Raw genomic sequence first — 27,844 nt, forward strand, 5'->3', positions numbered from 1 at the left:
AGAACAGACGCACAGCTGACTTTAACATGGACGTTAACAAGAAGAGAAGCTCACTGCGAAGCCACAGAAACTACTAGGTTTAGATTATTTTGTCTTTCTTTATTTTGTCTTTTTCGAGTCATCACTGCTTTCCCCCCGCGGACAGTGACGGTCAGTCAGAGGAAGGATGTCGATGAAGAAGACGATTCATATCATTACAGGACTGGTCATCGTTTTCCAGTTTCAAATAAGCTCCATTAAGCTCAAATCTGCCAGTGGTGAGTCCTAAACAATACATATGTTGTTGTTTGTGCCTTATGATCATAAAAATGATGCATGACATTCCATTACTTTTGGTTTTTTTTTAGAATAGAATACAACCATGGTTCTCAAACTATGTACAAAACTGGGAATTATTATATTATTATAATATATATATATTTATATATATTATAATATTATATTATATCCCAATAATATTATATATTATTGGGAATAAATGTGCCTCTTGTGAAAAGTCTGTAGCTGACTTTGCTCGACCTATTTACACCACTGTATTTTAATGTTGGTGATAATAGTGTTACTTTGAGAGCTCAGTATATTAACTCATTTTTTATTTTTTTGTATTTAAAATAAATAAATAACAAATACATGTACACATATGCAATTATTATATATAATATGAAAACAAGTCATGATAATGGTGATGTTATGTTATAGTATGAATTATGGTTATGCTAAAAATGTGGTGTCACGTGACATTTAAATAGTTTCTACAGTTAATTATTTATACAAATCCTGAACTAAAACCCTGCTTTTATTGTGGGAACAATATTTGGTTTAATGTCTCTGCATTACAGCATGTGTGTTAATACATCCATCCACTAGCTGGCGGTAGTTTTTATATTAAGGAGGAGCTGATTACTCTCTAAGTACAGGTGTAATTGTTGTCAGGTGTGTCTCTGCTCTCTATGAGAGGTCGTGGTTGTGTGTGTGTTATCAACTCTCTGTGGAAAACCTAAAGGGAAATAAGCAACAAAGACAATGATACAGTTGGTGAGTTGACTGAGTTCCAGTGATACAGTTACACTCCGACTAAAATATAATGGAGACAGACTTTCGTGCACACACACACACATACACGCGCACACACACACACGCACACACACAGGTCTGCCGGTGTGAAGAATGTGAAGCATGCTTTCGCCCTGTGCTGTGAAAAGAGAGGTCAGGATGCACTGTTGTCACTGCAGGGTCAGAATGACGGGATGACAGCACGTTTTCCACATGGCATACACTCAGGAACTGTTTATGTCATGTGAAAATAGGACACAGAAATCTGTCTACTTGATGTTTCTTCCATTTATTTCCCATCAAGTAGCTATAAAATTGCTTGACTTCATACTTAATATCATATCATATGATGTGTACCAGTTTTTCTTAAAGGGAAAATAAGTAGTTTATAGTGCCATCTAGAGGAGAGGCTTACATTTACAACAATGAACTGCTGCTCTGCTCACCCCCTCCCTTCCCTGAGCGCTACGGTATCCTCAGCTGGTCAAATGTCGTCCTCGTCGTCTTTCTCCGTGTCAGCAGATGAGGTTCGTGAGGCGAGGGAGAGGGCGAGCTACCGCGGTCGTAGCAGACGAAGCGGAGAGAGTGGAGGCGGGACTTCCGCTACAAGTAAAGAGATGCTTGTTTTGTTCTCTCGCGTTTGTCCTTACAGGCTCCGGTAGAAACATGGCGTCTTGCTGCTAACAGTGGCTATGCAACCGCGGTCCGCGGTCATGTTATTTAACATGACTTTTTGAAACACTACGAAAATGAAACAAAAACTATTATACAGCGACTAGACAATGCAGGAGCACATAATATGTATAAAAAAGTGGATTTTGAGTTATATAAACCCATAAATACTACATATTGTACCTTTAAGCTCTGATTCCAATATATAGTAATTCGATTATTACTAATACAACAACTCAAGTAAATTTTACTTTTGATGGTGAAAATAGTTACAGAAACGGACGGCCCAATCACATCGCGGTGGGCGGGCTTAACGTTACGACGACCATAAGTAGCGACTGAATTCAGCATTCTGCTAATCGAAAAACAAGGAAGATGGCTGCCGCTGGCGAAAAAGTTTCTTTCGAGTCGACTTTGAGCGCAACTCTGGACGATTTGAAGTTGAACTTTTCTTTGTTTGCGAAAAGAACAGGAAATATCACTCACGGTCTCTTTTATCTGCGTGACCTTCTGCTGCGGAGGCTTCCACGTCCTTTTTCGTCCTCCATCCATTTCCAGTACACCCGGCAAGTTTCGACTTTGCCGGTGTGTAGACGGGCAAAACAGCAGAGGGGCGGGCGATCAACTTATCACAGCCCCTATGTCACAAAGAAAACTAAATTAATAAAGACTCATGGATAGTGAGTGGCAAAGAGGAGGCAGCAGCCTACATACCATCGGGCAGTGTTTGTTACACCTGCAGGGAACACGGAGCTCGTCTCACCGATCCCATTATCTGAGATCCAGGAGGACCCAGCGACACAGCGATCTTCTATAAATAATAATAGATTTAACGCATGCCACGTATTTACAGTTTGTCAACGCAGCCACCGTTCACATACCTGCAAGAGGTCGAGTCAATCACCCGGAAGCGAGGCCACCAGAAAGCGAATGGGGCCTCAGCCAAGCAAGAGAGAGGGAGCGCAAGATCAATTCCACCTCCCTATATAATGTGCCCTCTAGTGGCGATTGGTCAAAAAATCATGGGGCTAATAATACGGAGAGGAAACCTCTCTCCTGCTACATATGGATTTCTCAGAGGATTATGCTTCAGCGTAACTGCGGCCATGTGTGCGCACCGCTGTGCCAGTTAAGACCTGCCTTTCAAAGTGCTCATTATAGACGCAAACATAAGCACCGCAATCAGTTTCAGGTTTGATAAATCACTTTGCTCGTGCTAAATACATATTTACATTTTCTCCTCCCAGCACACGCAAAATTGCGTGTAAACGCCCCACATTGCATATGCATTAAGGCAAGAACGCTAAATGGGTTGCGAGTGCTATTTTGCCCGTCTGAGAGACGCAATAATAGTTACGCCCTGTTAGTAGATCAGCATCAACGCAAATGTGCTTACAATCCAGTTTGCGCACGTTTTTTGCATGCGCAAAGCTTGTAAATCAGGCCCTAAGTTTCCAGAGCCCACAGCAATGTTGTCCAATCAGAGAGGTTCTGTTTGTGGCCATGTCTGTGAACAACATAACAAAAACAGTAAACCGCACATTTGGTCTATTGTATTTCTAATGATCTATAATGTATAACAAATTATATTTTGGTCATTAGAAAGGTTGAAATAATGGTGTTTATTTGCAGAATGCTGTGTTGTAAATGTATAGGTTGAGGTATTGAGAGATGTTTATGTCCAAAATGACATATGAAATGATTCTTTTCATAATAGATTTAATCTGTTGATTATTTCTTACTACTTATTTGCTCCTAAACATGTCAGAAAATATAATAAATGTACTACATGTTAAAAAAATAATCGTGACAAACCGGGAAAATGTCTTTGTTATCTGGAGCAAAAATATTCACGTGTAAGAAGCTAACAAATCTGAAAGCCTCTGTTAATTATTGAAGAAACCTCAAACCAATTCATTGATTATCAACAGAGTTGGTGATTGATTGATAATTGAAATTTTTGCAGCCCTACCGAATACTATTATTATTATTATTATTATGACAATTATGTTCATGTTTTTTTTCAAACATATGTTTATTGAACTTTTCTTGCAAAGCACAGACACAATAAAAAAAAAACATGGTACAAATACCAAAGCACAGACATGACAAATTAATAAAAAAAAAATGAATAAATCAATAAATAAGTACATAGATAAGTGAGAATGGGAGTCCACTCAACTGACTTTACATCTGATAAGCCAGATACTCTAGACCAGTCACTGTCCCGGTTACAGCCTCATAGGTTATACTCTGTCCTATTCTTTTTCTTTTTCCTTTTCCCAGGCCAGTTCCATCAGTCCTGACTTAATCCTTTGGGATTTAGTGGTTCCCAGGTAATCCAAGAAGGGGTTCCAGATCCGGAAAAATAAGAATGGTTTGTCTTTTAAGGCGGTGGCGAATGCTTCAAAGGGAATAATACTTGTCACAGTCTTTAACCATTGATTAAGCGTGGGACCTTCATCAGAAATCCATGTGGCAAGGATACATTTCCTAGCTGAGTGCAGTAGAATATGCAAAAGGTCCCTGCTACGAAAACCAGTCGGTATAGTTCATCATTTAGACCCAGCAAACAAGTTATTGCACCAAGATGTAATGGGTGCTTGAAAATGATATTAAGCGGTGTTATTACTGCAATCCAATACTTTTGGATATGAGGACAGGTCCACAGACAATGGAAAAAAAGAACCAACAGCGGATTGACATTTAATGCAAGAATCTGACAAGTTTGCATTCATTCTGTGTCTGGCTTCGAGAGTAATGTAAAGCCTGTGTAGAATTTTGAACTGCCTCTCCCAGGCTGAGTTAGATGCTAGTAAGCTGGAAGATTGGTTAAACAACGTAGTCTACGAGTCAGGATCTATTCTACTACCCAAATCAGATTCCCATCTGCCTTTAGCTTTATCAGAATTGTCCGTATTAAGACTGCAAAGTACCTCGTAAAGCCGCTTGGTAAAGGCTTTAATCTGAGTGTTTTTGTCTTTTAACAGAGACTCAATTGGGGAAACTGCAAACCCACCAGAGAACCCTTTTAATTTAGATAAAATAAAATTCCGGACCTGTAGAAATTCAAGAAAATCCTTATTTCTAACACCAAACTTGTTTTTCCACTTGCTGGAATGTGAGGATTGAACCGCCCTGTACCATGTCACCAACTACATTAATGCCTCTGCGGCTCCACTCGGTTAGGCCGGCCTGGAGACCAGGTGGAAAATCTGGATTCTCATGGAGAGGAGTTAATAGGGAGAAACAATATGGACTGCACAAGGGGACAAAGTTGAGTCTATAAAGATCTTTTAAATATGGAGAAATTTTATACCCAAATATGAAAAGCCTGCTGGTGACCAACGAAATGGTTGTGAACTATTGGGATCTAACATTTGTGACCGGCAAAGTGCGAAATTTTATGCCGACGGTCGTTTAAAGAAATTCCTTTTATGTTGGCATCTTGTCCTATGACAGTGGCTAAGGGTTCCATAGCCAGAGCAAATAACAATGGGCTCAGGGGGCTCAAGATTAGCCAAGTAACGGTTGGGTTTGTTAACAAACTCATACATCCTCTGCCTGAGAGAAAAAAAACAGATTTTTCAGCTTTCTTTGTTAATAAGGCAGTTTTAACTATCTGAATATCATTTCTACGTTCATCAGATGGGGATGAATTGTAATTAGATTGAAGTTCATGAAGTTCAAGCTCAAAAAAGAGCTGTATCTCCAAGGTCGGCCAGGGGGGTCTAAGATCAGATACATAAATCAATGAAAATGGGCGCATGGTCTGATATGATAATATCCCCAATGCTACAGCCCTTTATTTACTCTAATGAGACTTTAGATGTTAAGAAAAAAATCAATTCTACTACTTGATTTGTGTACAGTGGAGTAGAATGCAAATTCCTTATCACTAGGATGCAAGGCATGCCAAGCATCTACTAGGCCAAGTTCAGAACAAGTATCTGAAATAGCTTTGGCACTTTTAGACATTGGACTGTGCACAGGAGGAGATCTATCCATCATAGAGGAGAAATAACAGTTAAAATCCCCAGCTACCACAGTGTTGTCAACAATCCAGCCAGCAAACTTAGAAAAAACATAAGCGATAAAATCATTAGAAAGGCAAGTAGATATTCAAAAATGACACTGCTTGCCCATGAAGACAGTCCTTTAGCATAACGAAACGGCCAGAATTATCCGAGATAGTTTGGATGTCACACAGGGGCAGATGCTTATTAATTAAGATAGCAAAACCCCTGCTTTTGCTAGTAAAAGATGAACTGAATACCTGCCCTACCCAGTCCCGTTTCAATTTTGAATGTTCAATATCAGACAGGTGAGTTTCTTGGAGAAGGGCTATGTGCACATGTTCTTTTTTTAAGAAACTTAGAATTTTTTTCCTTTTAATAGGGTTGTGTATCCCTCTCACATCCCAGCTACACATTTTTAATGTGGGTCGGCCAGCTACCATTTAAAATCAAATAAGAAATCTTGACTATACAGATGTGAGAATAAGAATATAAGTTGCATACAGGGCTCCCAAAAACAAAGCACAGAATGGACATAAAACCAAACAAAGTGCTTTGCCAAACTTAAACACAACAAACAACAAAAAACAGAGACACTAGACAAACTTAGGGGTCAGACATTGGCCCTTTAACACCCATCAGGGGGCAAACTACCCTCCCTACTTATGGAGGAAGATGCTCGACCAGTTACAAACTTTTCCAACCTAACTACTATAAAATCAATCAGTAGAGCCATTACCTGGCCCACAGCGCTGTTAATATAAAGGAGCAAATTTAACTGAGATATTCAGTAAGCATGGGAATGACAAAATCAGTATCCTCCCGTAAGGTACGGGCAAGAAAAAGAAAACAAGCACCTCCGTCTTTATCCTGTCCACCAAACTGTCAACCTCATCGTTGCTCAGAAGAGGCGGCTTGTCGGCCATGAGTGCCTGGCATTCTCCAATCGCTTGTCCAGTATTTCTACCTCCCTTATTCTGTTTAAACCTGAAATAAAATGTCCAAACAAACGCCCGATGTGGGAGCTCAGGTGTCAAGCTGCTACTCCGCCATTTGCGTCACGTCAATTGATGTGCTTTTAAATATTATCAGCCTTTAACATGTATCATGTGTTACCTCAATAACAAATCCTCTTTGACACACATCTCTGGATTTGAATTATACAATCTTTTATTTTTATTTTTTACTATTGTTTATATGATTACTGTAGTAATATCTCCCTGCATCTTTTATCCCATAGGACTTTACCACAGTGATATGCAGGAGCGAGGACTGCATGGAAACATGGAGATTGACGAGTCCAGTGAGAAGACGTGGCCGTCCAGGACCAGGACTGTGTCTTCTGAGTGGTCTGCTGATAAGAGGAACCACTACAGAGACCAGCACCAACCAGAAGACTCAGATCTCAACCTGATGATGGAAGGACATGACAATTCTACTCAGATAGTGGTATGAATGAATGAATGAATGAATGAATGAATGAATCGTTTATTTCGGGCATGACAAGTAATCAACATAATTAGGTAGGTTTACTCTACAGACAATAATAAAAAATAAAATAAAACAAGATATTCCTTTATTGTCCCACAATGTGGAAATGTACAGTGTCACAGAAGCAAAGACAAACAGTTCAGATTCGACCATAGGCTTGGGAAGAGACACATGGAAGGTGGGGTGGATGTTAAGAGATCCTGGAAGCTTGAGACGGACAGATGTCTGATTGATGATGCGATCCACCGGGAAGTAACCAATGAATCGGGGAGCCAGCATTTAGGCACGTTGGAGGGAGAACCGAACCTGCCGCCATACCACCTGGCAACGGCGGATGTTGGCCTGGACAGAGGGAACTGCCACTTCATCCTCCTGGAAATCAAACAGTGGAGGTTGATAGCCCAGAGATGCCATAAATGGAGAGACGAGTTGAGAGAGTTGTGGGCGTACTCAAACCAGAGGAGGAAGGAGCTCCAAGCAGTTGGATGGCAGGCGGTGACACATCGGAGGGCGCTCTCCATGCTTTGGTTGGCTCTTTCCATTTGTCTGTTTGATTGGGGGTGGTAGCCGGATGACAAGCTGGCAGAAGCGCCCAGAGCAGTGCAAAAAGCTCCAGGCAAGGTGGGTCTGGAGGGAACTGGCGAGATAAGGCGTCTGGCTTTACATTCCTGGAACCAGGGCAGAAAGTGAGAGAGAAGTTGAAGCGTCCAAGGAACAGGGCCCACCGACCCTCCCCCCACCTTTCCTACCTCAGAAACGCCAAAAGACTGAACTCCCGAGTCTTTTGGCGTTTCTGAGGTAGGAAAGGTTTTTATGGTCAGTCCAGACGATGAAATACTGGGTGGCCCCCTCCAACCAGTGTCTCCATTCTTGCAGTGCCAGCACCACCGCCAGTAGTTGACGATTTCCCACGTCGTTATGTCTCTCGGCGGGATAGAAACGGCGGCTGAAGAAGGCCTAAGGGTGGAGTTTCTGGTCGCTGGTGCATCACTGAGAGAGGACCACTCCCACCCCGGTGTCGGAGGTGTCCACCTCCACAATGAATTGGCGGTCAGGATCAGGCTGGGTGCAGATGTAAACAGTTCCTTTAACTGAGAGAAAGCTCCCTCTGCCTCACCGGACCAGACGAAGGACTTCAGGTGAGAGGTGAGTCTGGTGAGTGGTTCTGCAACTCTGCAACTTTTTTTTTTTTTTTTACCTGTCCTGTCCAGTACCTTGTGCATGCACCAGCGCCAGCGCCCTGAGGCTCCACAGCTGCCCCCCAGTCCAAACCGCCGACCCCAGCCCAGCCGAGAAGCGGGCGGGACACAGGTACCTGGGTGGCAGAGAGTGGCAGTGGACACTCCACCCAGTGAGTTGTCACACTGGGTCGGGAGAGAGTCTACCTTGTTCCACACTCCTGCGTGTGCTGGTGAGCTCAGTCTTTTGGGCACAGCGGACATGAAGCAAGGCGGTGATGTGGTTGGCAGTATATACAGGAGCCCATCTTCAGCTGCCGTTGTCTCTCTTGGGGCGTCAAGCGAGTTCGACCCAGCTGCATGGGTTCAGTATCATTACTGGTGACAGGAGGTGAGGACGTGGGTTGACGGCAAACAGATGTGGGGTGAGGAGTGACCGAGAGCAGAGGTTATCCCAATTGATCTAGTTTGGCATTGTTCACTTTGATTCTTGTATCGGACGTCTTGCTCGTGACTCTTCAAGTGATGACACTCTGACCAATCAGTTGCCGGCAGGTTGATGACGTCACAAATAGTATCAGCTCAGCTTGCTGAGAACCTCACCAGAGTCAGTGAAAATACTCACTCTGGTGATATAGTGAAAATAGATGTTTGTTTGTTCAGGACAAGTATTACACAGGTATAACTAAATTATTTTATACTGGGGTTCATCAAGATGCAATGAGCTATGAACTTCAGGATAATTCAAAAGTTGTGTATGCTGTGACACAGCCTGTGACATGGACTCTACCTCTTACTGAAAACAGCTCTCAGCAGGGGGGAAACCCCAAATCTGGCCATTTTAAATAAAGACTCAGTTAATAAAAATGTCTTACTGTAAAATATCACATTTTCTCACCAGCCTTTTGTGACTGGAAGCTGTAGTTTGTGTTTTGTGTACTGCATACTCCCCACACCAAATCCATGGAGAACTTGCCCAAGTGACTCAAGTTAACCAAATGAGACAGCAGTCGATCAGCAACTCCAAACATATAGATTTTTCCATATGGACTTCGGTGCAGCTGGAGTGAGCCAAGCTTAACTTTCAAGGTTCTACAAAGGTTTTCTAATGGAGAGATACAACAACAAACATACAGTATTATTAACACTTAAAGGGACACTGTGTAGTATTTATGGGTTTATATAACCCAAAATCCACTTTTGTATACATATTATGTGCTCCTGCATTGTCTAGTCGCTGTATAATATTCTTTGTTTCATTTTCGTAGTGTTTCAAAAAGTCATGTAAAATAACATGGTCGCGGGCCGCTACTGCATTGCCACTGTTAGCAGCGAGACGCCATGTTTCAACGGGAGCATGTAAGGACAAACGCGAGAGAACAAATCAAGCGTCTCTTTACTTGTAGCGGAAGTCCCGCCTCCTCTCTCTCCGCTTCGTCTGCTACGGCCGCGGTAGCTCGCCCTCTCCCTCGCCTCACGAACCTCATCTGCTGACACGGAGAAAGACAACGAGGACGACATTTGACAGGCTGAGGATACCGTAGCGCTCAGGGAAGGGAGGGGGTGAGCAGAGGAGCAGTTCTTTGTTGTAAATTTCAGCCTCTCCTCTAGATGGCACTATAAACTACTTACTTCACCTTTAAGCTTTTATAGATTTTATTAGGTGAGCTATTTGTGTCCCTGTTGGAACAGGTGTTCACATGAAGAAACATGGTGTGGGTTTAAAGCTTTTAGCCTTATTTTTCACCAGGACACTGATCACGCCTACTACACATCTAAAGTCTATGGCCCCGGAGACGCAGCTGGTAAAGAGCTGTGGGTGAACATCGATGAGATGGAGGAGGACGAGTGGAAGGTCCGTGGCTTCCTGTCCAGCACCCACAGACAGGCTGAGGTATGACATCAGACACACTTTGAAAGTGAATGCACAGAGGCAGTCAGTGAGCATCTGTGGTAACTGGATCTACAGACTCCTCTCTGCGTCAGTCACACGCTGGGCCATCCACCTCCACATGTACAATCTCAGCCTGTGGGAAACACTGATGTAACCGTGGTCGCTGACCATCTTTCACACACAGTCGATGTTTGACTTTGTCTGTGTTTGCTTCCAGAGAGTGAATCTTTCCTTTGACTTTCCTTTCTACGGACATATTCTGAAAGAAGTCACAGTGACAAGCGGAGGTGAGTCACTGTCACGTCTGTCTCACACAAAGCAGAGAATGTGTTGGAACAAGCTCGAGATCTTCTCTACTATAAGCTATATTACATTTAGATGAATTTTCATAATATTTTACACCATTTCCCTTTTAAATGTGCAGCTAGAGATCATCTAAGAAAACCGTGAGAAAAGCACCATTTTACAGCAGAAAGTTGTCATTTATTTTTTGTTTATATTTTCATTTCTGTGCGCTTTTATAGAACCTTTTTAGCTCATGCATGAAGTTATTGCACTTGCTGAGGATCTGCTTACAAAAATTTAAGCAGTTTAAGTGAAATTACTGAGTGAAGCTTTGTGTGTGGGTGGCGTTTGCTATTTTGAGAGTGGGGCTCTTGTATAACCACAATTTACAGTAAATAATGTGAATGTCTCCCAACCCGCCCAAAAAAAGACTAATTGTGAAAACCTCCTGCATGTTTGTTGCTTCCAGGTTTCATTTACACAGGAGAGATAATCCACCGGCTGCTCACAGCGACTCAGTACATCGCTCCTCTGATGGCAAACTTTGACCCAAGCCTTTCCAAAAACCCAACTGTGTTTTACTTTGATAATGGTTAGCGTTTTCATCATTTTTCTGTCCACTGTATTATGTATTCTGCTTGTATATTTATTTTTTAAATGTACTATGTCTACACATCAGGAAGTGCACTGGTGGTTCAGTGGAACCGCGTTCCCCTCCAGGACGTCAGTCTGGGGACGTTCACCTTCCAGGCTGTTCTCCACAGTGACGGACGTATCGTCTTTGCATACAGAGAGGTAACTTTTTTTTCTTTTCTTCATTGTCTCCTTTCAAAGCAAAACAAATCAGTTCTTTTTTTCTTTCATAGATTCCGATTGACATTGGCGACATCAGCACTGACGATCATCCTGTCAAAGTGGGCTTATCAGATGCTTTTGTCGTGCTTCATGGTATAGAGCAGATTCCCAGTAAGCAGCAGATGTGTTCTTATCAGTTAGATTTTTAGCAAGTAATTCATTATTAAGACCATTATATCCTCTTTGTCATGTTGCAGATGTTAGGAGGAGAACCATCTATGAGTATCATAAAGTTGACATCCTCAAATCCAAAATCTCCAACTCTTCATGTGTGGAGATTATACCACTCCCTAGTAAGTTGATCCATATACTGTAGTATACAAACAAAGGTATTTCTAAGACTGCAACTTAAGTAGCATCCAGGTTTCTACTCCAGGGGCTAAACTTTTTCTCCCTCTGTTTCTCAGCATGTCTCCAGTTCTCCAGCTGTGGTCCATGTGTAAAGTCTCAGATTGGCTTCAACTGCAGCTGGTGCAGTCGACTACAAAGGTAAACTAGAAAAGTGTACAACAAGAACGTAACACTGAGAAGACTGCACTTTCCTCAGTCATGGTCGATGACAGCAAAGATATAAAGAGAACAATTCATATCTGGCTGTGTGCCTATTTTAGATGCTTTTCAGAATTCCCATTAAAATAAAACACTTTTTTAAGAGTTTGCCAACAACATAAAATTGATGTTTAAAATGACTTAATGGTCAATGAAAAGTGTGTTAAATGAGATGAACATTTGAACAGACATAGACTTGCTCTTGTATATCATATACATTATAGCGTAAAAACTGTCTACATTTAGACTCCATATTGTACGTACATTTCTTATTCACTTCATGCCTCCTTCCTTTATTGGAGCGTAAACAAACTTTGCCTACTGTTGTGGAAATTTCTCTTCTGCTGGTGGAGAATGAAATAGAGAACTTCTGCCGACCGACAAGGTTTTATTTTAATTGCAATGAAAAGGTCGATCTTGACTTGTGGAGTGGTCCTTGCTCTAGAAAGACCCCGAGCAAAGTAAGCCCTTCACATTTATGTCTGAGAAACTCCCCTTCCCCACCCCTCCAATGGACAAAGACTCCACATTCAGACGGTGCTTTCACACCTCTCAGTCCACTGTAGACACCGGGGAGCTGGCTCCCTGCTGGTGTGGCAGGAAGGTGCAGGCTAGACACAATACACTTATACACAACGGACCTGGTATTCTGTACTGGGTGGGTATCAGTGTTGGACAAATGTAGCTCTGAGACAGAGAAATTGAATTTTACCATTACACTACAAATAAAAAACAAACCATCCTCCATCCACCTTTTGAGGCTCAGTTTAAATGTTGACTGTACATGATGGTTTTCCAGAGTATAAATGTCAGTATTTACTTCCATTCTCAGATGCTCCAGTGGCTTTGATCGTAACAGGCAAGACTGGGTTGACCTTGGCTGTCCGGAGGAGGTTACCATGACATTCAACATAGAGCATGATTCATATTACTGTGCATCTGCACAAACGATCATACCGGTGTTTCTTTTCCCCAGAGACGGGATCCCCGGTGTCTCCGCAGTGCTGACATCACAAACGGCACGTCTCACCACCCTATTCACACGTCCACTCCCGTCACGGAGACTCCAGTGCAGCGGAGGATCTCCAGCATCACCTCCGACCCTTTCAGCACGACATCCACCGCCACCCACCCCTCAACACCCAGCAGCACATCCACTCCACAGCCTTCAACCAGAAAACCCACAGATGGTAAGCTGACAAATGTTAACGTCAGTTTGCAAATGTTGTTTTTGTTTTAGAGTAATTCCACGAAGTCCAAAGCTGAAAGCAGATCTAAACTTAGGGCAGGGCAGACGTCATTACCACCTGGTGAAATAATGTTATTTGTTGCACAGTATCCACGCCCCTTGTTTTCTCTAAGGTCTCGCAGTGAGGGTCAGGTGGTCAGCTATTTCCCAGGCATCTGTTAGATAATTGCTGAGCGTATACAGTGGCATGTTAAATACTGCATAGTGTCCTCAGCTACTGAGGGAAGACTCAGTATACCGTATGTGCATCACGCTGTTGTTGTCAGAGAGGCCCTTTATTTTTGTTTTTTTAGCCCATGTTTGAAGACATTGAAGTATTTTTGAGTTTACAAACAGCCACAAGTGTACAACTGCTATTAGTAGGGAAGTTTTACTTGAAGTCAAGTACATTGTAATGGGTTCCCAACTTGTTTGACCCCAAGGACGAGGCAGCAGTTGTTTTTTTTACACCTGATGGTGATCTGTTACTGTATGGAACTCAACCTGAGCTTGCTTTCCAGGGACAAGGTTCCAGGACAATATCGTCTGTTGCAGAATCTGGTTTTATTAATGGATAGATAGTTATTTAATGTATAGATGCACTTTATTGATTCCTAAACCAGGAAGTATTTTCTACAGCAGCACTATTTCTGGCAATTCTTAAATATGAGATAGCAGATTTAAATTAATATAAATTCCCTCTTGATATGTAGTACGGGGGGGGGGACAAAAACAGCACTGATTCATGGATTTTGCGGCTCATGTTGGCTCTGCACCACAGTGACAACATTACCAAATCCTACCACCTGCAATCGGCATCAAAAGCTATACATTGATCCTAACCACTTTGTTTTCCCTCTGAGATGTCAAGATTCTCTTTGTGGCAGACATTGACACTGAATGTCACTGTTTTTGATTTGTAGATGATGGAAAGATCATGTTCCACATCAATGAAGCATGTAAGCCAAGTTTTATCTACTTAACTATATATTTGTAGAAGAAGAAGAAAAGATTGCATGATATACATATTAGAAATATACATTGTTTCAAATGTACAGGCTCACACAGTCTGCATCACAAAATGTTATTATTATTTTAATGCCCGTCTTCACTTGAAAATGTGATTTCTACGTCAGTTCAGTTAGTGATTAGTCCTGTTCACCTCTGTCACAGCAGGACATGTCAACAATACAGGACAGAGTGAAGAGCGGCTGCAGATCGGCCTCCTCACAGGTATCGTCGTGACGATGGTCGTCATGGCAGCAATCGTCTTCTCGTCCTTTTACATATACAACCATCCAATGTCCAGCATCAGCCTCTTCCTCATGGAGGTCAGTGACTCAGTTTACATTTGTACCACTTTCCACTACCACCATTTTTCTTTTAAATCCTACTCAGCAGCCTCTTTATTAGGTACAACTGCCTTTACTTTATAGTGTTGGTTAGGAATTTGTTGATTCAATTATTTACCATCAAGGACATTAAAAGTGAAATAGTTTTTCTCCAGTCCCATGATAAAGGGTAAAAATACAGTGAGGTCATGCACAAAAAGGAGTCTACAATTACTTTTAGGCTTCTGCTGCTGTAACACTTCTTCAAAGTTTGACAGGTTGTGTGTTTAGTTGTGGTGGGTAGTGGGTGGTTATTTGAGTTAATGTAACTTTCTTCCATTTGCTATAAACTCTAAAGATGAACGTCCAGGAAAATTTCACTTAAATAACATGCCACATTCAGTCCATTTATTCTGATGCTCTTTCAGTAGATAGCAGGTGAAAGGGTATTCTTAAAACAGACAAATGAGTACATTTGAGTACAGACTTGTATTCATTTTGTGTGTCTCACTCCCCCAGCGACGACCAACACGCTGGCCAATCATGAAGTTCAGGCGTGGTTCTGGGCGGCCTTCATACGCAGAAGTGGAAGCTCCCACTCAGGACAAAGACGGCAACGTGGTTATCGACCCCAAACAGTCTTTTGTTATGTCCGACAGAAGAGAGAGCGAACAGAAAGAAGGATTCATAGTCCCTGATCAGAAGGAATGCTTCCTGATCTCTGACAACTCCTGACCAAAACTACATATCCCAGAAGGCTTCAGTGGACAGAGCTGGTTCTCTAATGTAAGTTAGAAATTCTTCCTTAAACGGTGATATTTTTGCAGATGTAGCTGTTTAAGGACAGATTTAACGGCAGAATTCATGAGCAGTTTGGCCTCATGTTTGCTTGTTGAGCCGTAGAATACTTTTAATACAGTTTAGGGAAAAAAACTTGTTTACTTCACTCATATTTGGGTGTAAAATCCTCACCATTACACCCACCTTCACCTGAGGGGCAACTCTTCAAATGATTTTATTTTTCGTACTTAAACACTCACTGTTTGCTTTGCTGTACACATTTTGTAAAATATTATATACACAAGGGATAATACAGGTTGATAGTATTGAGTGTAGACATGCAACATTTTTCCCAATTGTATCCATGTAAATTATATATTATATAATTTACATGTACATGGATTTTGCCTGGTTTTCATCGTTTGAGTCACTACACATTATTTATGTAAGCTTTTTTATCAATATCAAATCTTCAATTAATGGCATTAAAATGTCTTTAAAAATCACTTACATCTTTTTTACAGATACTGTGTAATAATTTTTGAAAAGTCTTAAATGCTGCTGTGTCTGTTCAATCAATGTTTTATACAATGTGAAAATAAACTTATTTCTGAAAAGATGGCACCAAAATCGGTGAGTGTTCTTGCACAGCTAAAGAATATTATTATAATATATTATTATTAGTGTCTTAATTAACTAAAGTGAGACATGCTGTTTTGGCATTACTGCACCTGCAACAGTCCTGTTCAGTGATTTGGGATTCTTTGTTCTTCTGAAACGGAATCACACAGTTAACTGAAAACGAATAAACTATAACATGGACGTTGTGATTATTTTGCCATGTAATGTGACTTGTGACTTTTACCTTTTGCTGGTGGTTCAGGTAATCATCTCCTAAATTGTCTTGTTGAGTCCAGGGTGACAGGCTGTAAAAACATTTTAATTTATACATTAAAATGTTGGATATCGTCTGGTAGGCCGTCTTAACATGCAGGAGCTTTACCATAACTGGAGTGGTTCTGGTCCCCACGATGAGGCCTGCACTTCTCAATGCAGCAATTCTTGCAGAGATGTCACAAATCTACAACATGAATGACAAGATGAACATGCAACGTAATCAGACTGGACTTTAATTAGGCCAGTCAGTCATATTGTCAAAATAAAAAGTGCCAGATTATGTCCAGAAAAGTTTCTAGAATAAACTGGAGCAGAAATCACTCCCGATTTATATTAATGTATAAATGATATAAATGTTTTTTGGATAATTTGTAAGTAGTAGGCCACAACATAGGTAAAAAGTATAGTGTGTGGGCTGTAGAGGTACTGCAGGAGGGTAAGAAAGCTCATTAATAGTAATATAAATAAAAAGTTTTGCAGTTACATTTCATTTGGAAAAATTGCTTAGCAAATAGCTGTTGGGGAGTGATTATTACAGATCATTTAAAAAACCTTGATATGCAAAGGAAAAGTCCATCCATCCATCCATCCATTATCTACTGCTTTATCCTCCACCAGAGGGTTAGGGGGGTGCTGTGCCTATCTCAGCAGACATTGTGCTTTAAGGTTTTAGTTAGCTTCCCCCTTATTTTTCACGACTCGCTATTCAACCAAGTCTAAAATGGTCTGTGTTTAATCCTAAAATTCCACTTGCATCTCCAACCATAAATGCATGTGCAGTTTCTACTCACCTGCAGTTAAGAGTGTTGGACTCTGGCAGCTGCTGATGCCACCTGCTCCTCCAGGAAGGACAGTTCCATATCAGGTGTGGAGGTGCAGGTTCTCCTTGCACATTCCTCGAGGTCAGTCAGCTCCGCCTCCAGATGGTACACCGCACCAGCCGCCACATACACCTGCAGCAAACCAACAGAATGGTTTACTTATATTAGCTAAAATACTGCTTCATTTTGGTCACCTTTTGATGACTTTTGATGGAGCCAGACTTGCATTCTCCTCCAGTCTGCAGAATTGGTGGTCCAGCTTCTTGGCGTCTGTGTTTGGTGGCAGTGTGACGGTGGAGAGTCTGTTATCGTCTCCTCCTTCAACTCCCTGCAGCAGCTCCTCGGTGGCGTTCAGCACCTTCAGCACCTCAGTGGTGATGCTGCACAGGGACACTGCTGAATACCTCTACAATACACACACACACAAATGTGCATTTTCTTGATATTGACTGTTTATAGGCAGATATTTAAACAAAAAAGAAATTCTAATGTCTCAAAATGTTTCCTTTTTCTTTCCCAGCAGACTCTGGCTTCAACTAACTGCAGTGTCTCTGAAGCTCCTTGTCACTTCCTGTCTCTTTTGATGCATTTGTACTTTGTGTATCAATGACCTGATCTTTAAAACCACTTGTTCTACTTATTTTAACTCTTCCATCTGCATCTTCTAGCTCTACATTTGTTCTGCAAGATTCTGCAGCTGTATTCTGGAGTGTTTCTACCTGCATGTTAAAGTAACGATAAAGTAATCGTTAGCATGCTGCTGATTATTCTGTCAAATTCTGCATCTTCCTCATCACTGTTTGCTGTTGATTCCTATTTATCTTGATCAGCACTGCCTTCCTTAAACTTCTCCTCCTCATTTTCTTCCAACCATTCAGCCTCTACCCAATTTCCTTGTTCTGTTCGGGGCTCAACGAGATCACTGAAAATCCCGTAATAGTTACGTAAGCAGCGGTTCTCCTGAACAACCGATCGTCCTGCTCCGGGCGGTAGTCCAGGCACATCCGGTTGGGTACATTGAACCGCAGAAGAAGAATAACGTCTGTTGTTGAGGTGTTTCACGAGCAACAGTGTCTTCTGACTCTGGGTCTGACTCCGGGTCAAAGTCATAAAAGGGACTGCGGCGGGGAGTCGTGAAGAAGCTATTTTTAAACATTATTAAAACAATGTTTTGATAATGAGTAGCAGTGCATCAACCGTTCCAGAAGGGGGAGCTGTACTTCTGAGAGTGGGTGTGCTGAATAGTACTGGCCAATCACAAGACTCTGTCTTCTGGGGTGAAAGTTCACTCTGAAACATCGCGGCTGACAGAACAGCGTCAGAAAAGAGGATTTCTATCGTTCGTTTACAGCAACTAGGAGGTTTTTGACAACTCACTTTTCCGACGTTTTAACGTTCTCCCGTCCTCCATCAGATTCAAATGGTGTCGCAGGAGTATGAGGTTCACCTGCAGGACATCGGGAAGATCCTCCATTTCATCGTCAAGGGCACGTTCAAAGTCCGCGGGCTAAACGCCATCAGAGAGGAGCTGCAGGACGCCACGGGTTCCGCGTGACCCCCACCTACTGCCACCTCCTGGCCGTAAAAGAGAATTATTTTTATTGTTTTTAATCAGTATTTTTAATTCACTGTTGCTGTAATTAAATGTCTAAGATGTTTCTGGTACACACAGGGAGCAGCACTTTATATATGTGTGTTGCGTGGTTAACGGGTATATATTTGATTGACTTCCAGTTGAATTAGTCGGAAAAATCAGCTTCGTCTTTCATATCGCTTCACCTCGATATTTTATTTCCCGACTACTGTTTTTGAATTGTAACAGAATTGTCATTTGTTCAGTTTAATCTGAGAAGAAAACACGAAACTGATTTTTTGAAAGTACAATTTGAGTCATTTGTCCTTTTCAAACGTGTTGCCAGAACTAAATTGTGTCTTTTTGATAAAGTTTCTGAAAAATCCAAACAGATGTTTGTTCATACCCTGCTCGTTTTACACCTCCAAAAAAAGTTGTGTCAATCAATAAATAAGCACTACCTCATTTTTTATGTTGCGAGTACAATGAAATGTATTTTTCCTGATTCTGGTTTATTTATTTAAATAAATACTGTGTGGAAAAATCCAGAAATAGACAATAAGAGTATAAACTGAGCACATATTTCTTTGTAATGTATGATCAATTCTTTAAATAGGTCTTTTTAAAGTATTTAAATGAGATGAATATGAACAATAATAACATGAATCTCAAATGCTCTCCTGTTTTTTGTACTTTTACACATCTGTCTTTCTGTGGAGCCTAAATTCCACCTTTTTTTATGTCAAATTTCTCCATAAAAAGTGATCAAAGTCCAGCAGAGACAGCGTTAATGTGGGTTTTGCAGTGTTGAATTAAAACCATTTGTAATCGATGTTTAAATGTGACTTTGTGTTTGTTTATTTCTCATTTCTCAGATGAAGATCACTGTAAACTGACCACATACATTTCAAAAGCTGTATTTTGGAAGCAGCGGAATAAAAAGTCTTATACTTTTACACAGTGAATGAACTATTTAAACAATAACATATACATTTTAAATATAGTGATAGGAGGTAGAGTTTATATTGTTGTTTACAAGTAGTTTTAGTATGAAAGACAAAAACGACTGTTTTAAAAAGAGAAGCACGCGAGGTCACATGGAGCAGAGACCACGCCCCCCAGCGGCCAGGTATCACAGGTGACGTAAATGAGCAGGTGATTAGGCCAACCACTGACACCTGTGTGTGTGTGTGTGTGTGTGTGTGTGTGTGTGTGTGTGTGTGTGTGTGTGTGTGTGTGTGTGTGTGTGTGTGTGTGTGTGTGTGTGTGTGTATATAAGCCAACTCCTTCAAATGCTTCATTCTCCGCTGAACCTCAGTGAATCATCACCTGAGCAGCTGAGCCTGAACTGAAGGTGAAGTAAAAACGCTCAGTCGATCCTTTTGTCTTTAATCTTGTTCACATTTGAACGCGTTGTTTCTTTCTAACGTGTCTTTGTTTTTTTCTCCCTTTTTTTTTTAACAGACTCTGCGGCTGAAATACTGCTCATCCACCCGCCGTGATGTCTGTTCGGTGAGTGCCAGAAACCAAACCCCGTTCAACTTTCTGCCATTTTTGTGAACTAACACTTTAATAAGTGACTCTCTTTCCAAAACCCTTGTATCTAGGACTTGTTCCGGCTCCGTTGGATCAAGCTGAACAATTCGTCTCATTGACATTTGCGAAAGATTCCCACCTTTCACTAAACTTTTGTTTTCATCCATTTGTAGGTTCCAGCGGTAACACCGAGACACACGAAGGAGGTGTGTAGATAATGACTTTTGATAGAAAACTAGTGGAATTCCTTTTGTGTACGTGTGGGTTTTTTTTCCCCGTTAACTTGCATCATTATTCATCACCAGGTGAAAGAAGACGCCATGACTCACGGCCTGCAGACCGGCCGGTTCTTAGAAAGTACATCCATTGAAGTCCATGCAGCCAGAGGTACGAGCTGCAAGACTGATTTTTTTTTTTTTTTTTTTTAAATGTTATATTCTTCCTTGCTCGGTTTTTTTTTACGTGCATTTCTTTTTCAGGATTCTGGCCTGTGTGCGACTTCCTGCAGCAGTGGAAGCTTTTGTCCACAATCTGCCAGAGAAGCAGGTTAATCCCCATCCACCATCTGTTCTGTTTCGCCACAAGATGGCGCCAGAGGGTGGACTTTAATCTTGTGATTTCCTTTTATTGGACTTTTACAAATGTGCTTGACCCTTTCGTCTTTATTTCAGACTCCGGGGATGATGTCTGAAGGAGTCATGCAGGAAGTCAACCCCTTCAAGTAATCTGCACAGGTACATTTCATGGAAACTGTTCGCAGTTGTGTTGAATAAACATATGCTTAAAGGCATTTAAACAAAGTTACTTGTTTGATTTGAGGTGAAGCATTTTGCTTTTATTTAATCTGGACTCTATTTTTTCCACTCACTACCATAGTGCTTCCTGTTGGCCACATTCATGCAACAAGCTGCTAATTTGTAAGATGTTGAGCTTTGAATACTTCTCATGTTGGTGACATCTGGAGATGTTTTTTAAATTTCTTCCATCCTCTCCTGCTTAATTTGGAGTAAATTCTCTCACGCCGTAGTCTTCTCTTCACTACTATAGTCCTTGTGTCCTTCCTGTTAGCCACATTCCAAAAAAGCTATCGGACTCATTCCGAAGACATGGAGCCATGAAAACTTGTTCTAATGTTGTAGGCTAATGTCATTTTTAAATGTCTTCCATTGTCCCCTTGCTTAAACCTAGAGTAACTGACTAAAAGTTTGGTTTAAATTGCCTTGATGTGTATAAAGCTTTAGTTTTGCATCTCCTTGATGCCCATGTCTAACTTTCAGTGCTTTAGATATTGTCCTCAAGTAGGAGTGACTTGTGCCCTTCCTGTTATCCACAATCCAAAAAGGCTTTAGGATTCATGCAACAAACTGCTAATTTGGAAGACCTTGATCTTTAAATACTTGTGCTAATGTCAATTTGTTTGAATGCAGATGCATTGTGTCTTCATGAATTGGGTTTAAATTACCCTAATATTTATTGGTGTACTGCTAAGCAAGGGTCCATTTGTCATTTATGTCCAACTTGGTGTCTTGTCTTCTGCAGGATATCTATTGTCTTCAGTAGATAATGACTTTTAGAAAAAGAAAACTAGTGGAATTCCATTTGTGCGTTTTGCCATTAACTTGCATCATTATTTATCACCAGGTGAAGGAAAATCCATCACACACGGCCTGAATCAGCCTCTTCACTTCCGGTTCTTCTTATTCCGCTTCTGATTTATTCTGCCCGGAGTCAGCATCACTTCCTGTTCAGAGTCACTCGGACAAGAACACTCGGAACAGAAGCTCCATCCTGAGTCCCTGTAACCACATCCTCAAATGTGCTGACTTGCTCACAGCAAATGTAGCAAATGGGGATAATGGCATCTTAAACTTAGTCCCTGCACCATTTTCTATAGAGAAATGTTGTTTATTTAACATCATGGCACACATTAAGCCAGTGCTACCTTGACTAGTGACTTAAATGTTTGTGATTCCCTTAACCAAATTAACCATTTAATGTTCTTTAAATTTCACATTCTCCTCTTGCTCTTTATTCTTATAAACTTGTTTGTTTTTTTTCAGGATTCCTGACTTCCTGCAGCAGTTGAAGCTTGGACAATCTGCTAGAGAAGCAGGTAAATCTTCAGCATCACTGTTTGACCACAAGATGGCGCCAGAGGACAGATTATAATCTGCAGTTTTCCTTTATTGATCTCTTACAAATGTGCTTGACCCTTTTTTCTTGTCTTTACTTCAGACTCTGGGAATGTTTGAAGGTGTAATGCAGGATGTGAACCACCTCAGGTACACTTCACAAACTGTTTGCAGTTGTGTTTAATAAACATGCTCAAAGGCATTTAAACAAAGTTACTTGTTGGTGTTTGATTTGAGGTCAAGCATTTTGCTTTTATTCAGTCTGGCATTGGTTTTTTCACTCGCATAGTCCTTCCTGTTGGCCACAAATGCAATTCATACAAGCTGCTAATTTGGAAGATGCTAACATCTGAAGATGTCATTTATAAACTTCCTTCTTTGTCCCCTTGCTTAATTTGGAGTAACTGACTAAAAGTTGGGTTTACATTGCTTTAGTGTCACAGCTCCTTGACTCATGTCTAACTTTAACTGATTTAGAAATTGCCCATGTCCCCAAGTTAGAGTGACTTATGTTGCGTCTTTTAACCACTATAGTCGTGTCCTTCCTGTTACCCACAATCCAAAAGGGCTGTTAGATTTGAGTCATGCAACAAGCTGCTAATCTGCAAGACCTTGATCTTTAAATACTTGTGCTAATGCTGTAGGCTAACACCTGAAGATGTAATTTTTAAAGGTCTTCCATTGTGCCCTTACTAAATTGGGAGTATCTGACTAAAAGTTTGGTTTAAATTACCGAGATGTTGTGTAGTGTTAGTGACTTATGTTGCATCTTCACTGCTATAGTCCGCGTGTCCTTCCTGTTAGCCACAATCCAAATTATTGTGAATACCCAGCCTTATGTTGACTGTCATTGTGTCTCACATGGACAATCTTTATTAGTGTTCTGCTTAACAAGGGTCCATTTGTCTTGTGTTCTGCAGGATGCTGTTGAAATGATGCTCCACTTGGCTGAGAAACCAGAAGCTCCTTGAAGAGACAACTGCACCATCATGTGAGTATGTTGTCTTGCAGCATGTCACCACTTCTGTGGTGTTTGTGTTGAAGTTGTTGTGCTTTGTCTTCCAGAATGAAGATGGACTCTTGCAAGAACTTCAGTTTTGTCTATTTGCTGCCATTTGGAAGAAGAGTGTTCAAGAATCCCTTGAGCGCTCAATGTCCAGAGAGAAACATGCGTTTAGATAGTGCAATGCAGGGATTGTTGTGTTTCAAAATAAAAACTTGACCTACACTTTGTTTCAAATTGTTTTTTCAAAAATATTCCAAGCATATTTTTTTTTCATGTGTATCTTTATTATAAGGAACAGAAGAAGTAAAACAAATTCACTAAGTACATTCAATGAACCAGTTAACACTGGAGCTAAGGACAAAAAATTATAACAAAGTACAACAACCAGAGAAGCTGCTGAATGAAGTAAAGTTAAACACATTAAAACATGGAGAAAAAATTACTAAGTATAAAAAAAATGACTAAGTACAAATGTAGAAAAGATTACTAAGTATAAAAAAAAATGTATTAAGTATAAATGTAGAAAAGATTACTAAGTATAAAAAAAAATGTATTAAGTATAAATGTAGAAAAGATTACTAAGTATAAAAAAAAATGTATTAAGTATAAATGTAGAGTGACACAAGCTGCACAGAGAATAATTATAACAAACAAGACTATAAGAGGAGCTGCTGAACTAAGTTAGACATTAACAAGATTAAATCTAGAGTTAAAGTCAAATAATCTGACAAAGTATAAACAAAATAAAATGCTAAGTTAACAGCTAACAATAGTCACAGAAACATGTTCAGCAGCTCTGTCAGTAATCAGTGACACAACTGCAGAGACAGTGGAGACTTGCACTTATCATTAAAGAAGTTCTCTTCAGTGATAAGTTTAAGACTCAAACACTGTCTCTGCAGTTGTGTCACTGATCACTGACAGAGCTGCTGAACATGTCTCTGTGAAAATGTACAAGTGTTAGTTTGCAGTTAACTTTGAGTATTTTCTTTGGCTGAGAGAGAGAGGTGGTCTTCACCTGCTGAGACACACTGACATTATGGTTTAGACTGGATGGGCAATGTAATTGTGTGGTTATTTTGAATTAATCTGAGTTGGAAAAATAAATTGGTCTAAAAATAGATCCTAAAGGGACTTGATTAGAACGTTTAATAAATAGACAGTACACTTTATTTAATGCTGTAACTTTATTTTCACTCTTTACATTTACAGTTTACTGTTAAATTACTCAATGATTATTGATTGAAATCTTAACATAAGGAAATGATAATATTTAGTTTTGGTCTAATAATCAGTTAAAGTAAATCTATTTTTATGGTGAGCATGGGATTAAAGTAGCATTTTTTTTTAAACGAATTTTTGATTATTTTTGTATGCAAGATTGTATAATTACATAATGATTTTATGCATTTCCAAAATTGTACTCCTTTAACAACCCAATATTATATTCGTTTTACATTTATTTTGTGAACACTGGGTTTATTTATATTATAGAAACTGCACGAAAAAAGCAGCACGGTTTTCAAAAGACGACATTATTATGTTTGATTGTTGTAAAATTATATATAAAAAAACGTGATAGAAACATAGTACAATTAAGATTTGTTTTATTTGGACACACATTGTACAAAGTGACAATTCAGTTATTTAAAATATAAAGATACTATACAGAAAGATTAGTTTAATCATTTTATTTGGCAGGTTGAGCAGGAGAATTCAAAGTCTCTAGTGACAAAGACGATCAATTCGTTTTAGCTATTAATAAAAACAGGAATTTAAAGGTTATTTAAGGAGATTGTGAGAGTAATATCTTTAATGCAGTTTAAAAGTTTAAGACTTAATAATTCTAGTCATTATATTGACAGGTCACTGATAAAATTAGAGCAAGTAAATATTAAAAGACATTTCTTGTTTTTTTTCCCCACAGAAGGTTTATTTTAAAAGTGGACAATATTAGCTGTTATTTAGACAAATCAGGATTCATATGAGAAGACACTGATCTGTTATCTTACTAAAATGGATTAAAATGATCATCACGTTATATTTAAGAGCTTAAATTACATTTTAATCAAGTGAGAAATAGCTAATTTTCTCATAGACTTACATTACATTTGAATAGAGTTAATTTTCAGAATTATCAGAATATGTCTACGTAATACAGTCTGTTTTTTGTTTTTTTTTAAAATATTATTAATCAATATAAATGGGTAGAAACTACATTAATATGATGTCTCAGCGTGGTAGAAGAAGCCGCTCACCGAGTCTTCATGGCGGCTCGTCTTCTTCATCCAGCGTGGCTTCTCCAGCAGAACATCCGGGAACTCTTGGCTTTGGCCGACACGAAACGACAGCTTCCTAAACAAAACGGTCACGGTCAGCGTCATAGTATAAAGTATGTCTTCAACATTAAAAACAATCATTTTTCAGCAGCAGTTACCACCACATGTTTGTCACCGCTGCTCCTCGTCCTTCCGGGTGTCTCCTCCTGCACCTGCGTGCGCGGAAGTTCTGAATGACAAACAGGAAGTGGAAGATTCCAAAAATAGTTGTATCTAAACTGCCATCCGGTGGACAAATGTGATAGTATTGCTACTCAAAAGTTGACACTGCCCTCCGGTGGACAAACGTAATATTACTGCTGCTCAACTGTTCAATCTTACATATACAAGTAGATTCCAAGTCGAGGGATAATTAATTCACAGTTGCTCAACTCTTAAAACTGCCCTCCGGTGGACACACGTGATATTACGTGTAGATGAATTGATTCACGGCTGCTCAGATGTTAAAGCTGCCCTCCGGTGGACAAACGTGATATTACGTGTAGATGAATTAATTCACGGCTGTTCAACTGTTAAACCTGCCCCCCGGTGGACACACGTGATATTACATATATATCAGGGGTCTCAAACTCAATTTGCCTGGGGGCTGCATGAGTTAGAGTCTGGGTGAGGCTGGGCCGCATCACAGGTTTCCAGTTAAAGGTCTCACCTGATTCACATACTACAGCTTCTCACCTTTCCAGTGATGCCCCATATGTCCATATTTACTGGAGAATTTTGGAGAAAACCCACTTCAAAAATCATCATTTTGATACTTTTATTGCAACAATTGCTGACTTTGCACTGCCACCGAAGGACAAATAAGGTTTCCCGTTGAATGTCTCACCTGATTCACATACTACAGCTTCTCAACTTTCCAGTGATGCTCCATATAGCCACATTTACTGTGGAATTTTGGAGAAAATCCACTTCAAAAATCATCATTTTGATACTTTTATTGCAACAATTGCTGACTTTGCACTGCCACCTAATGGACAAATAAGGTGTCCCGTTGAATGTCTCACCTGATTCACATACTACAGCTTCTCACCTTTCCAGTGATGCTCCATATAGCCACATTTACTGTGGAATTTTGGAGAAAATCCATTTAAAAAAATCATAATTTTGACTCTTTTATTGCAACAATTGCTGACTTTGCAGTGCCACCTAATGGCCAAATACGGTTTCCCGTTGAATGTCTCACCTGATTCACAGACTACAGCTTCCCACCTTTCCAGTGATGCCCCATATGTCCATATTTACTGGAGAATTTTGGAGAAAATCCACTTTAAAAATCATCATTTTGACACTTTTATTGCAACAGTTGCTGACTTTGCAGTGCCACCTAATGGCCAAATAAGGTTTCCCGTTGAATGTCTCACCTGATTCACATACTACAGCTTCTCAACTTTCCAGTGATGCTCCATATAGCCACATTTACTGTGGAATTTTGGAGAAAATCCACTTCAAAAATCATCATTTTGATACTTTTATTGCAACAATTGCTGACTTTGCACTGCCACCTAATGGACAAATAAGGTGTCCCGTTGAATGTCTCACCTGATTCACATACTACATCTTCTCACCTTTCCAGTGATGCCCCATATGTCCATATTTACTGGAGAATTTTGGAGAAAATCCACTTCAAATATCATAATTTTGACACTTTTATTGCAACAGTTGCTGATTTTGCACTGCCACCTAATGGACAAATAAGGTTTCCCGTTGAATGTTTCACCTGATTCACATACTACAGCTTCTCAACTTTCCAGTGATGCTCCATATAGCCACATTTACTGTGGAATTTTGGAGAAAATCCACTTCAAAAATCATCATTTTGATACTTTTTTTGCAACAATTGCTGACTTTGCAGTGCCACCTAATGGCCAAATAAGGCACTGATTCATGGATTTTGCGGCTCATGTTGGCTCTGCACCACAGTGACAACATTACCAAATCCTACCACCTGCAATCGGCATCAAAAGCTATACATTGATCCTAACCACTTTTTTTTTCCCTCTGAGATGTCAAGATTCTCTTTGTGGCAGACATTGACACTGAATGTCACCGTTTTTGATTTGTAGATGATGGAAAGATCATGTTCCACATCAATAAAGCATGTAAGCCAAGTTTTATCTACTTAACTATATATTTGTAGAAGAAGAAAAGATTGCATGATATACATATTATACATTATACATTACATTATACATTATACAGTCTGCATCA

The 27,844-nt window shown here is 40.2% G+C and overlaps 1 protein-coding gene across 1 annotated transcript; it reads left to right on the forward strand.

Annotated features, from left to right (window-relative positions):
- Positions 1-166: 166 nt before the first annotated feature.
- On the forward strand, positions 167-15,287 carry plxdc2a (plexin domain containing 2a; the record flags this gene model as incomplete). The annotated part of the gene is made up of 14 exons (XM_083907802.1): positions 167-257; positions 6,982-7,190; positions 10,161-10,304; positions 10,522-10,591; positions 11,059-11,181; positions 11,269-11,384; positions 11,456-11,555; positions 11,642-11,737; positions 11,852-11,933; positions 12,826-12,886; positions 12,970-13,183; positions 14,145-14,180; positions 14,395-14,552; positions 15,072-15,287. The coding sequence occupies 14 exons, from the start codon at positions 167-169 to the stop codon at positions 15,285-15,287; spliced, it is 1,716 nt and encodes a 571-aa protein (XP_083763928.1).
- Between the last annotated feature and the right edge of the window lie 12,557 nt (positions 15,288-27,844).

Source organism: Microchirus variegatus (genome assembly GCF_963457635.1).
Source record: "Microchirus variegatus genome assembly, chromosome: 21".
NCBI classification, from domain to species: Eukaryota; Metazoa; Chordata; class Actinopteri; order Pleuronectiformes; family Soleidae; genus Microchirus; species Microchirus variegatus.